General features: G+C 31.6%; 1 protein-coding gene across 2 annotated transcripts in view; it reads left to right on the plus strand.

Moving 5' to 3' along the window:
* LOC128558691 (uncharacterized) overlaps positions 1 to 12,049 on the plus strand; it is a 67,836-nt gene that overhangs the window by 37,745 nt on the left and 18,042 nt on the right. For both annotated transcript variants that reach the window (XM_053548765.1, XM_053548766.1), the window contains exon 3: positions 5,016 to 5,081. In XM_053548765.1, the coding sequence (XP_053404740.1) occupies positions 5,016 to 5,081 (66 nt within the window). The remainder of the gene's footprint in view (positions 1 to 5,015; positions 5,082 to 12,049) is intronic.

Genomic DNA, 12,049 nt, shown 5'->3' on the forward strand with positions numbered 1-12,049 from the left:
CGCATTTAGAACATCGCCTGTTGAAAGCTTGTATGTTGAAGCAAACGAACCCTCCGTTTATACGAGACGTGAAAAACTGTCATTGCAATATGCTCTGAGGGTAGCTGCCAACAAATCCAACCCTGCTCATAAAATCATATTTAAACCCAAATACCACGATTCGTATGACAGAAAACCAAAACAAATTAAACCTTTTGGATTTCGCATTGATAATTCTATGAAGGAAACAGATTTTGAATTTGATGATGTAAAAGATTATTTAGTTCTGGATACACCACCATGGATTCTTAATTCTCCAACAGTTCTTTTTGATATGAAAACCGCATTGAGGCTGAAACAAACCCTGAAATATTCAAGTCCAAATATAACGAAATCAAGTCGGCTTACAAAGATCATTTTCCTATTTATACAGATGGTTCAAAAGATGATTCAAAGGTTGGATGTGCCGCCGTTAGCCATCTGCATCAATCAAAATTACGTTTACCAAATAACGCTACAATTTTTTCAGCAGAAGCAAAAGCAATTGATTTGGCCCTTAATTTTATTTCAGAATATAATGAAGAAAAGTTTATCATCTTTTCCGACTCACTTTCTGTTTTACAATCCATACACAACCGTAATACAGAAAATCCTCTCATTCAAAACATTCTTCTCAGGGTTCATGAACTATCTTTTAAAAAGTCCATCATATTCTGTTGGATTCCTAGTCATGTTGGTATTTATGGAAATGAAGATGCTGATACTGCAGCAAAGAAATCACTTTCATTAAATCAATCTAAATTGAAATTACCATATACTGATTTTAGGTCAAATATCAACAAATACATTTTAACTAAATGGCAGTCCTCATGGAACAATGCTTCGTTCAATAAACTTCGTGAAATTAAACCTACTTTAGGTGAATGGCACCAAGGAAATAGATCTGTTTGCAGGGAGGAAGTTGTTCTTTCTCGTTGTCGAATAGGTCATACTCGGTTGACTCATTCGTATTTGCTGAACAATGAAGATCAACCTGAATGTATACCATGTCAAACACCACTTACTATTAAACATATTTTAATCGACTGTATAGACTTCGATCCACAGCGCAACTCATACTATAATGTTGAATCTCTAAAAGAGCTGTACGAGCAAATTTCAGCCGACAAAATGTTGCAGTTTTTGAAAGAAATAGGTATATATCATAAAATCTGAACCTTATTTGATTTTATTCACCGCTTTTATACTTTTTAATGTTTGCATTTGATTTTTTACACTATTTATGTATTTACGCTTTTACTTCAATGGTTTTATTTATGCTTTGCAATTAACGTAATCCATTTAACATTTTCTCGGCGATATATGACCTTTTTGTGTCGATTCGCCGTTAAACCCAACTCATTCATTCATTCATATTTTAGGATCGGATTTAACATAAATAAAAGCATCAATTGGGTTTTTTCCATGTATTTTAATAACATGATCAATTAAGAAAAGATTGTATACTGCCCACTCGGGGTCATTTATAACATCGTTGTCGTGATATTGTTTTGTAAAAACGTTGTTGTTAGTTAAATAACATCGTTCAAGAAAAGAAACGCCATCAAATTTTTTAGCAGAATTTAACATTTTTATGTGCCTGTTTAAAGTTGCTAATTGAAAAGGAAATGAATATTTTAGAGGTTCTTGAGCAGCAAGTTCAAAAAAGTTATATGAATTTCCGCTTGGGTCCATAACATTTTGCCATTCATGAATTGGTTCTGGAATTAAATTAAAATTAGGATTATATTCTTTAATAATATCTAAAAACGTACTTTTTCCTGATGCAATACTACCTTCAACTGATATAATTTTTCTCATTTATATAAAATACTTATAGAAAAAATCTTTAATTAAAGTTAATGTTAATATAACTCTTCTTCTTTTTTACTTTTATATCCGTTAAGTTTAAATTCTTTCATATATGTTTCCAAGGGCATTGAATAATTTTTTTCTTTCTGCATTTCTAACAGTATTCTAAAAATATCTTGAATAACTTTTTTCTCTTCTTCTTTTCCAGGATCATTGGGGTTACGAACAGCTAAAGCTGCAATCCGTGCTTTTGTTATTAGTTGTTTTATTTTGTGATGATGTGTTTTTAAAATAAATTTCTTGTCGCCAACTTTTAGTCTATTAATAAATATAGTAATTATTGATGGAACAGCACCAGCAACTGCTACAAATATAGGAATAGCTGGAACAAGTGCTAATGCAGCTGAGCAACCAAAGATGCCTGCTGTAATCTGTAACCCTGTATTTACTCTTCCACAAAACTTATAACTTTTCTGTAAGCAGCAGCTAGTTTAGTTAAGTGAATAATTAATTGATCTATTGTTTCTATTCCATTATTAGAAATTAGATTTTTACTACTCATTTATATAATATATTTTCAATTTAAATTTCTTCCAATTCATTAAACGGAACCCAACTATTAAATTTTTCATTGTAACCTTTCCATTTTACTAAAGCTTGTTTTTTCTTATAGTCTCGTCTAATAACTTTTTCTATTCTAAAAACTTCTTGTGTAGTAGGTAAAAGTTCTTGTTCGTAAAATGAACCTTGATTTCATGATTTAAATCTTTAATAGAGTATGTTCTTGGATTTGTATTATTAATTTTATAAATTATAAATATTTCCTCTGTCCAGTTTGGTGTATATCCTTTTTCAAAATGTCTTTTAAGTTTGCTTAAGCGAACACGATCACCAATTTTAAATTTTGCTTTACTCTTTGGTACTTTTAAATTACTATATAAGTTAAAGTAAACAGTACCTTTATTTAAGTTTTTACTGGCTTCAGTCGTTGTCATTTTTATACTAGAATGTTTTGTTTTGTTATATTTATCAACCATTTCCTGCAAATTATCTAAATAAGTATAAGTATTATTTGCTGTAAAATATTTCCACATTATTCTTTTTAAACTTCCATTAAATCTTTCGATTACTACAGCCTTGCCTTCATTAAATGTATGGTATATGTTAATTTTATATTTATTCAAAAATGATTCAAACTTTTTATTATAAAATTTTTTTCCTTCATCTACCTATAAATTTTGTGGAATCCTTGCAGTCTTCGGGGACTTTCGTCCCTGAATTCTACCTTTTAAAATTATTTTTTCAAATGCTTCAGTAACAGATTCTCCAGTTTTATTCTTTAATGGAATAACCCAAGCATATTTACTGAATATATCAATAACGGTTAACAAGTACATTACTCCTTTATTATATTTTGAAAAAGCTTGCCTATCAACTAAATCGGTAGACCAAGTATCATCAATATCATTGACCTTCACTTTCCGTTTCCTAAATTTTCTTTTAACTGGTTTGTGTAATTCTTCTGCTAATTCATCACTCCAGTGGTAGCTTGGTGCATTGATTCCGGGGGTATACTCTACCCCCTTTTCCCGTTTTTTGACTTTTGTCCCAGCCCAAGTTTGTATTTCGTTTTGATTATAAGTTTCACAACTAAATGTTTTGCAATCTTTTCCCCAAATGTTTTTGATTTAGTGTTATTTAAGTCGGAAAGCATTTGCTTATCGCATTTTTGTTTACTTACTTCTGAACTATAACAGATATTATGGTCCCTACATGCTGCATCTAGTTCATTTATGGGTTGTCCATTATCTAAAGCGTTTCCAGGCCCACAATAGCGGAAGCCGCCTGGTAAAAGCAGACCTTTCTTAGGTAATAAAGGTAACATTGCTTTATGAATATCAATTGCACCTCCAGAGCGTTTAACAAATTGTGTTTTTATATTACCGCAGGATGCACATTGAGCTCTTAACATAAGTCTACCATTTTTTGTTGTATTGAGGATTTATACTATCAGTAAATTTCCTTTCTTTTACACAATATATTTGTTTTTGATTCATTTATATTATATGTATTTAAAATTATTAAAAAAACCCCAACTTTTACCAAAAAACAAAAGAAAAAAAACCTCCTAGCATACTTGAAATATTAAAGATAAATTAATCTTATGAAGTTATGAAAACTGTCCGACTGAAATACGGATCTGTGTCAATATCTCTCTGGTTAGAAATGATTGACAGCTAGTATCGATTGTCACTCCGCATGATAAACTCTCTCTCCAATATTTACTACGCTTTATGAATGAATAAACGTAGTAAAAATCTAATGCGTTGTGTTTTACCAATAAGGGCACTTCTATTGAAAATTGTTTCTTAGTGTTTTAAATGAAATGGATTTAAACTTGTGGGGGTTTTTAATTGTGTGGTAGAAACACTTTCTATCTTAAAGATTTTCAGGGTACAAATACGTTGAATTAGTATTTTAAGATTGGTTGGTTTTGGATTTTTTTTAATTTGAATTGGTCGGTGTTGGATTTTTTAAAAGAGGGGCAAGGGGTCAATTGGGGCCAGATTGGCTTAAAACCATCATAATACTCACTACTCATATCAGCCAATCGGAATAATTTTGTTACCTTGTCAGGAACTTCATTAGGAAAGTTCGTTCAAGTTTTGTTTTCTGTAACGTATAGTGCAAATATAAACGACGCGGAGTGTCTCTACGATAAGAAATATTGAGACAATGTGCACGACGGAAGATATAATACCACTTGTATAATGTTTGAAATTCGCGTTTGAAATGAGTTAGTATCTTTTTCTGTTTACAACCATGGCCAAGGGATGTTCAGTGTTTTATATTTTCTTTCTGGTCTGTTGTCAGTGGAAAGCACGAATATTCTGTGCTATAACATGGGAAGCCTTAGACCGATAAAACTACTTTAAGACTGTATTGCATAATAAACGGTCTAAACATCATTTTAATATTTAGTATCCTTGCACAAGATATATAGTAATAAAAACCAATGATATCTCTCTACATTTTTTTCTGAATATAATTATTTTGTTCTTTAAAATATCAACAATATAATTTGTTTAAAACGACTTTCACAAAAAGTACTGCAAAATACAAGCATCCGACGATTTGAAATAAAAAGTTTTAACCCACATTTATATTGTAATTTTGTTTTTCAGAGATGCACATATACTTACCAGAATGGCAGGGCACGTTGTATAGAAATAGTACATTCATCACAGAAGGTAGCCGTTTAACTCACGACTAAAAAGCAAGTTTGATATATTTTGAAGAAGAAAAAATAATTAACTTATCTATTGATTGATGTTTTAATTCACTACTTGATTAAAATCGATAAGGTAATTAATAAATCATTTAGTTTATTAATTAACTAATCGGTTGATTGATATTTACACAATAATTACAAATCGTCCAGCGCTGACTAAGTAATTCATACGTTTTGGTGGCATGCTAGTTTTTAAACAAATATATAAAAAATGTCCAAAAGGTTATAAGGCACTATCATAATATTCGGACGGTTAGTAGCTAAATAGACATTTTTAGATTATATGTATAGAAATTGCTGAAGCAGTTGATTGATATAGACTATTGAAACAATTGATTGTATGAAAGAGGAAATTAATCGGAAAATACGGATAGTACTATTTACATGAACCGTTCTATGAAGCTTTCACAAAATATCCTGTTTATTCAGGTACATAGAAATCTAGTTTCCAGTGTAGAAACTGGTAATTATATACATTGACACATTTAGCTTGTGGTTCATACAAGTATTGCCATAGTGTTTACTTAGCATTATATTAAACGATAAGCCTAATGGAATAATGTGGTAATATAGAAGAAATATTTTGAATTCGTGAAGGTTAAACTTGTAAAATCATATTCAGTTTAAGATTTCATTTCACTAAAAGTTTTCCTTATAATACTCACCAGTATTTGAGGGTGTGTTAAAAGCTAAATCATAAGGTACCAAACAATATTATTTCAATGTTACACTGGTTTAGAACATATAAATGCAATTTGTCAAATCCCAAACTGCAAGAATATTGTGATCATTTGTGTGATCTTTGTTGTCTGTTTGTTCGTGAACAAATTATTTAATACAATGAATTAGAAGCAACCGCGAAAATGTCCATCAGCTTTTACATGTTTTAATGCATCTTTTTGCAAGAAAAATGTATCTGAATCTATGGAAACTTTAAAAAGTTACAATTAAAGATGCACCTGTTACGCTACGGTTTTTCAAAGAAGCTGACTGGATGGAATATGCTACAATATTTGACTTTGACCATAAAACGGGGAAATTTACTGCAAAACACACAGGATTATATTACCTTTATGCTCAGGTAGGTATACTTCAGGTACTTAAGAAAACTTACAGTTTGATTAGTTGACGATTGACGTTTTATCTAAAGCTTCAAGGGAATACCATCCGCCTTGTATAAACCGACCAGACTATTGGAAGATAATGTACAAAATTGAAAATCATAGATTTAGTCGTTATTCAGCCTTACAAGTACAAACAATATGTCGTTAATATAGCAAAAGTTCAATTCAAGTAAATGTATGATTTTTCGTGATTCTCCCGTTGAAGGAAATATAAGAAACCTGAAAAACTAGTGTTAATACAATTTTCATTATTCTAATGAAAAAAAAACTGAGCACGTCGTTAACCAAAGAATGAATTGACCAAAACTCCACATCTATACTTGGCCGAATAACAAAAATATAAAAAAAAATCTGAAAAAAAAACACCTTTACCTTCGCATTCCAGATCCACCTTTTTGATGTGAAGACGCGATTTGCCATTCGCTTGTTACATAGAAATAAAAAAGGAATGCCACGTCACAGTTACGGTTACGAAAGACATTTAGTTATGTTCAGATGTTATGGACACTACATAAACTTGAAGTCATGCGGTATGGGTGGAGTCCTTTTAATGGATCAAGGGGACACTATTGAAATTCAAAGTGTTTATAGACATATGTGTTTAGATCTGTCTCGTGAAACATATTTTGGTGCCATTTATATTTCAACACCAAATTCAAAGTAGTTGCGCGTGATGATTTAATGTATGATATACATGCATTCAAACTATAGGAACTCTATCCATTTACAATCATCAGAAATAAATTATCTTTATAAGTACCTAACACTAAAATGAAAAAAGTGCTTAAAAGTTCATTTATTAAAATTTAATGGCTGCCACAGAACCCAAAAGCTATTGACAAAAGGTTGATTTGTAATACACTTTAATGGTAGTGCTTTAGATTTTCAGTACAAATTTTACACGCGTTTCACTCACCGATGAATGCATTCGTTAAAAGTAATTTCGTCTCCGTGTATGAGTTAATATCCATTTAAAATATTTATGAAATACTTCAGTTTTTTATCGATTTGTTACTGATTCGACTCCCTCGGAGACGAAAGATCATGCTTTATTTTATGCTGTATATGACAGTTATTGTTATTGTACTTTTTTCGTTTGTATTTTGCAGACATATGCAAATCATAAGACTGCCCCATGCATGCTAGATCCATCTAGTCCGTAACAGAGTTTTTCGAGTGTAAAAAGCGGAGGGTTTTTTGTCCTCCTTGCAAAAAAACGCGAAGGGGATTGTCAGCCATGTAAAATTCAGCGAAGGTGGTTTTGTCCTTCTTGTAAAAGAGATTAAGGTTGTTTTTCGCCTTTGCAAAAATGAGTGAACAGGGGATTTTGTCCGGATACGAGTTTTTCGCTAAGTGTGACTAATTTTGCGAGATATAAACTATACATCATTCTAAAGGCCTTCAAGGGTGTTAAGATAATGTCTTTATCTTTATTTCTTTAAAAATGTCAATTACGTGACAAAAATGTATTTTTCCCATAGAAAAAAATAAGAAAAATAACATTTTCGATATTTTTAGCAACTTTACAAACCTTTTGCATCAACAAATAATGACAAAGTTAAGTTATAACTATTTTGAGAGTGCGAAATTGTCAAAAGTTACAGTGTAAAATACCTCACTAAATCGTTTGTTATGATAAACGCAAAAAAAAACAAAGCATTTTGAAAATTTAGAAAGTTCTATAACAATCCTAGGTGCTCTTTGAAACAATATATAATATCCATATTATGCTTTTATACTTGAAGAGAATTGAAGGGAAAACCTTTTTACGGTTTTTGGATATACTGGTAATAATGTTTTAGTCTTAAGTGTTGTCACAAGACGCTAATTGAGATATAATATCAGGAGCATGCAAGTTCAAGTTATAAACGACTTCGCCCTCAGCTTTAAGTTCTAGTGTTTTAACTCAAAATAAGATTGATAAATAGAGAAATAAGTTTTGCTTCAATACTATTTATTTCAATGAGACAATTCAGATCTTTAACTAATGTTCCTCTTAAATTTCTGCAAAATATGTAATTTGTTACGATTAACATATTTCCCATGTCCGAAATAGTATATAATACAAAGTTAAATTGTGTAGTAGAAATGATATGATTATACTAATTAATATGTGTGATGCACTGTTTGTACAGTATGGTCCGCATAGTAATATACATTATTTTCAACTTTACAATATTACACACTGTATTAGACCAATTGCGAACTTCATATGAAACAGACAGAGCTAATACAAAACATAACTTAGCCAATATGTGAAAAGCAGGGACAATACGAGAAAAACAGGGCCAATACGAAATTCAAGCATTTTGATTGGTTCAAAAGAGAGGGCCAATACGGAGAAATCACTTCCGTTAGATTTTTAAATGACGCCATTTTGTTTTACATTAGAGTTATAGATTATAATTTTTTTCCACATTTTTGACAAAAAAAAATCATCTAACATGTTAATGTATTAACCAAGTATGACTGAGCGGACGTACGATGTCGATGCACGTCTTTACAGAATACAACGATACGTTCGCTTATTCGGTATAGCGTACAACAAGTCTTTCCTGTCAGAATTTCTGGCAATTTTCAAGGAAAATAATGAGAAAATATTAGGCCTGTGTATTGAATGGAAACAATCGATACGATACATATTGCAATAAAGAAGGATCAATACACGATACGTATTGACGATTCAATACAACATTTAATAGGACATATAACTTCAAAGCTACAACTTAACAGGTCCAAAATAATTGCTTGTTTCGGGTAACATGACCGTGAGAAACTGAAAATGGCAAGTTGTATGGGCTCCTATAAAATTTGAACTCATTTGAATTGATAAAGAAACTTAAAGGCACGATCTTTTTATCTAATACATGTATCAGTCTATATTTCAGTACCATACGTCGGGAAAATGCATATATTTCTGCTTAAAGCCGTAAATTTCGACTGAGAACACTTATGTAAGGCCTTTATTAGTATACCAGATCTTTAAGTTTGTTTTGTATTTACTTATGTCTTTAATTATTAAGATTGCTAAAATTAAACAGCAACACGCGCGGTAACAACACCCTTGTAAATGGAATTCCTCGCAACTGAAATTACGTAGTTGTGCCGAAATGAAAAACTACCACGTTACTTATAGATTTCATTTCATTTTAGCGGGTAATTTCCAGTCAGTGCAAGAATAAAAATAAAAAGCCAATGAAAAGCGAGATTTCCTTAAATCACGTGCTTGATTTACATGAGACGTCATGCTTGTCGGTCGAGGCATGTGAGTGTATAATATGTGCTTGGTTGGTTGTATTATCTTGATCAACACATATGTGTACAGTTTTGTGTCTCGTTGCCTGCATCCTAAAAGGCAATGACTTTTAAAGCAGTTTTTATCACAGTTCAAATAAAAAGATACTACAGAAAATAAATAGAAATTCAAAAAAGGTAAGTTCTAAAACTTTACCCTTGATTATGTTGCATCAATAATATCTCTCAAAATTATTCTCGAATACCTACATACAACTCATTCTGTTTTACTGGCTAAAATGATTATAATTTCTAAAATAATTCTAAACAACTTGTCCAGATTTTTCGCCTGAATGTGCATAGCTGTCATAAGGTAACTCACGGAGTTCTTATGGTGTTTCTGCCAACAGTCGAAAGTTGAATAATAATATTATCATTAATCAATCGATTTCATATTGGCCTAGTTATTTGTCCTCGGGCAGTCGTATATGGCCTCAGCCTACAGCCTCGGGCAAATACGATAACCCTTGGACAAATAACAATGCCAATATGAATATGCTTAATTAATAACATTTTAATATCTTTTTCTCATTGATACATTTCATTTCTTATATTTGCCAATTTTGAAACATTTTTGATACTGGTGAAATAATAGAATTTTGGAATATGTCAGAAAATTATTTACATTATAAAAAGTTATTCCTGATACATATACGCTTATTTTAGGTTTAAGTACTCCTCATAATGCGGAAAAAGCATATCATTATTAATATTTTTGCAACCATTTACACGTTGAAATAGAATATTAAATATGTATAAAAAGTAGCAAAAAGAGTCGTGCGACAATGATGTTTACAATACTTTCTAATAGGCTATAGCTTATTGATTTCTGTACTTGTAGCATGTGTAAATGTTGAGTTCTGCTCAACTCGGGGCTAGAGGGTACGGTAGCATTCATTTCCACCATATGCCATGAACGGGCTCAATCAAACCGAGCTTGCAACATTTTCGTTTTTGTCGTGTTGAGCTAACTGTGGAGTTTACACTTTTATTCTATAAGTTGTCTTTTTTGCCTGTGAGAAATATTTTTCGGGCTTCATGCGATGTGGACACCAGAATATGACCGGCAAATCCTGTGAATTGCGCTGTCTTCTTTCTTTTCTAAACATTAATCTATTAAATTATACATATTTCTGAAATCATGTAGACTTTTGTTCAGTGAAACAAACCAATTTTCTTAATCTGTGAATGGAGCGATACAAAATACGATTGTAACTCTTAAAAAAAAAATCTTGAATCTTGAAATCTTGAATTTTAAATGAAAGATATTTCATGCAGCATGTGCGTCGAAGTGTGACTATTAATACATTTCAATTCAACTCAATTCAATAGTTTATTAGGCATAAACATATATACATGTTCATCGCCAGTTCAAATATACATTGTGTATGGCGGTATAGTTAAACATATGGTATGAGAATGTATGCGTTAGCAGTTATACAATCAACTATATAAAAGATTATATTACAAATACAGTATCAAATTTATCCTACTGTATATATATATCTTGTTATTCTAACTATATTACAACTATATATTTTTAATTAACTGTTATATATACATTAAAATGTTTATCTGTATTATTACATAGGTTTATTGCCTATAATACTTCAAACACTCTCTGTAGAACTATCTCCCATCCTTGAGGTCATATTCCAGAAATGCTCGGAGGAAGGTTCACTTCCATCCCAGTGGAAATCCGCATATGTTGCCCCAATTTTTAAACAAGAGGGTCATGATGACTCTGGATCGCTCACCAGAGTAATATGAGCTACACGTTTCAAATGTCAAACTGATGATTTTTAGAATTTTTTGGAAGATTTTCCGATGTACAATCAAGTAACCCCTGGGGCGGGGCCAATTTTACCCTGGGGGTCATGATTTGAACAAATTTTGTAGAAGTCTACTAGGCAATGCTACATGTCAAATATCTAAGATCTATATAGGCCTTCTGGTTTATTTTTAGAAATTTTTTGAAGATTTTCCTATATAAAATCAAGTGATCCCTGGGGCTGGGTCAATTTTGACCCTGGGGGTCATGATTTGAACAAAGTTTCACTAGGTAATGCTATATGTGAAATATCTAAGCTCTAGGCCTTCTGGTTTATTTTTAGAAACTTTTTGAAGATTTTCCTATGTAAAATCAAGTGACCCCTGGGGCGGGGTCAATTTTGACCCCGGGGGTCATGATTTGAACAAATTTTGTAGAGGTCCATTAGGCAATGCTACATGTGAAATATCTAAGCTCTAGGCCTTCTGGTTTATTTTTAGAAAATTTGAAGATTTTTCTATGTACAATCAAGTAACCCCATGGGGCGGGGTCATGATTTCAACAAATTTTGTAGAAGTCTACTAGGCAATGCTACATGTGAAATATCTAAGATATAGGCCTTCTGGTTTATTTTCAGAAAATTTTTGAAGATTTTCCTATGTAAAATCAAGTGACCCCTGGGGCGGGGTCAATTTTGACCCCGGGGGTCATGATTTGAATAAATTTTGTAGAGGTCCG

The sequence above is a fragment of the Mercenaria mercenaria genome, chromosome 7, assembly GCF_021730395.1.
Source record: "Mercenaria mercenaria strain notata chromosome 7, MADL_Memer_1, whole genome shotgun sequence".
NCBI lineage: Eukaryota > Metazoa > Mollusca > Bivalvia > Venerida > Veneridae > Mercenaria > Mercenaria mercenaria.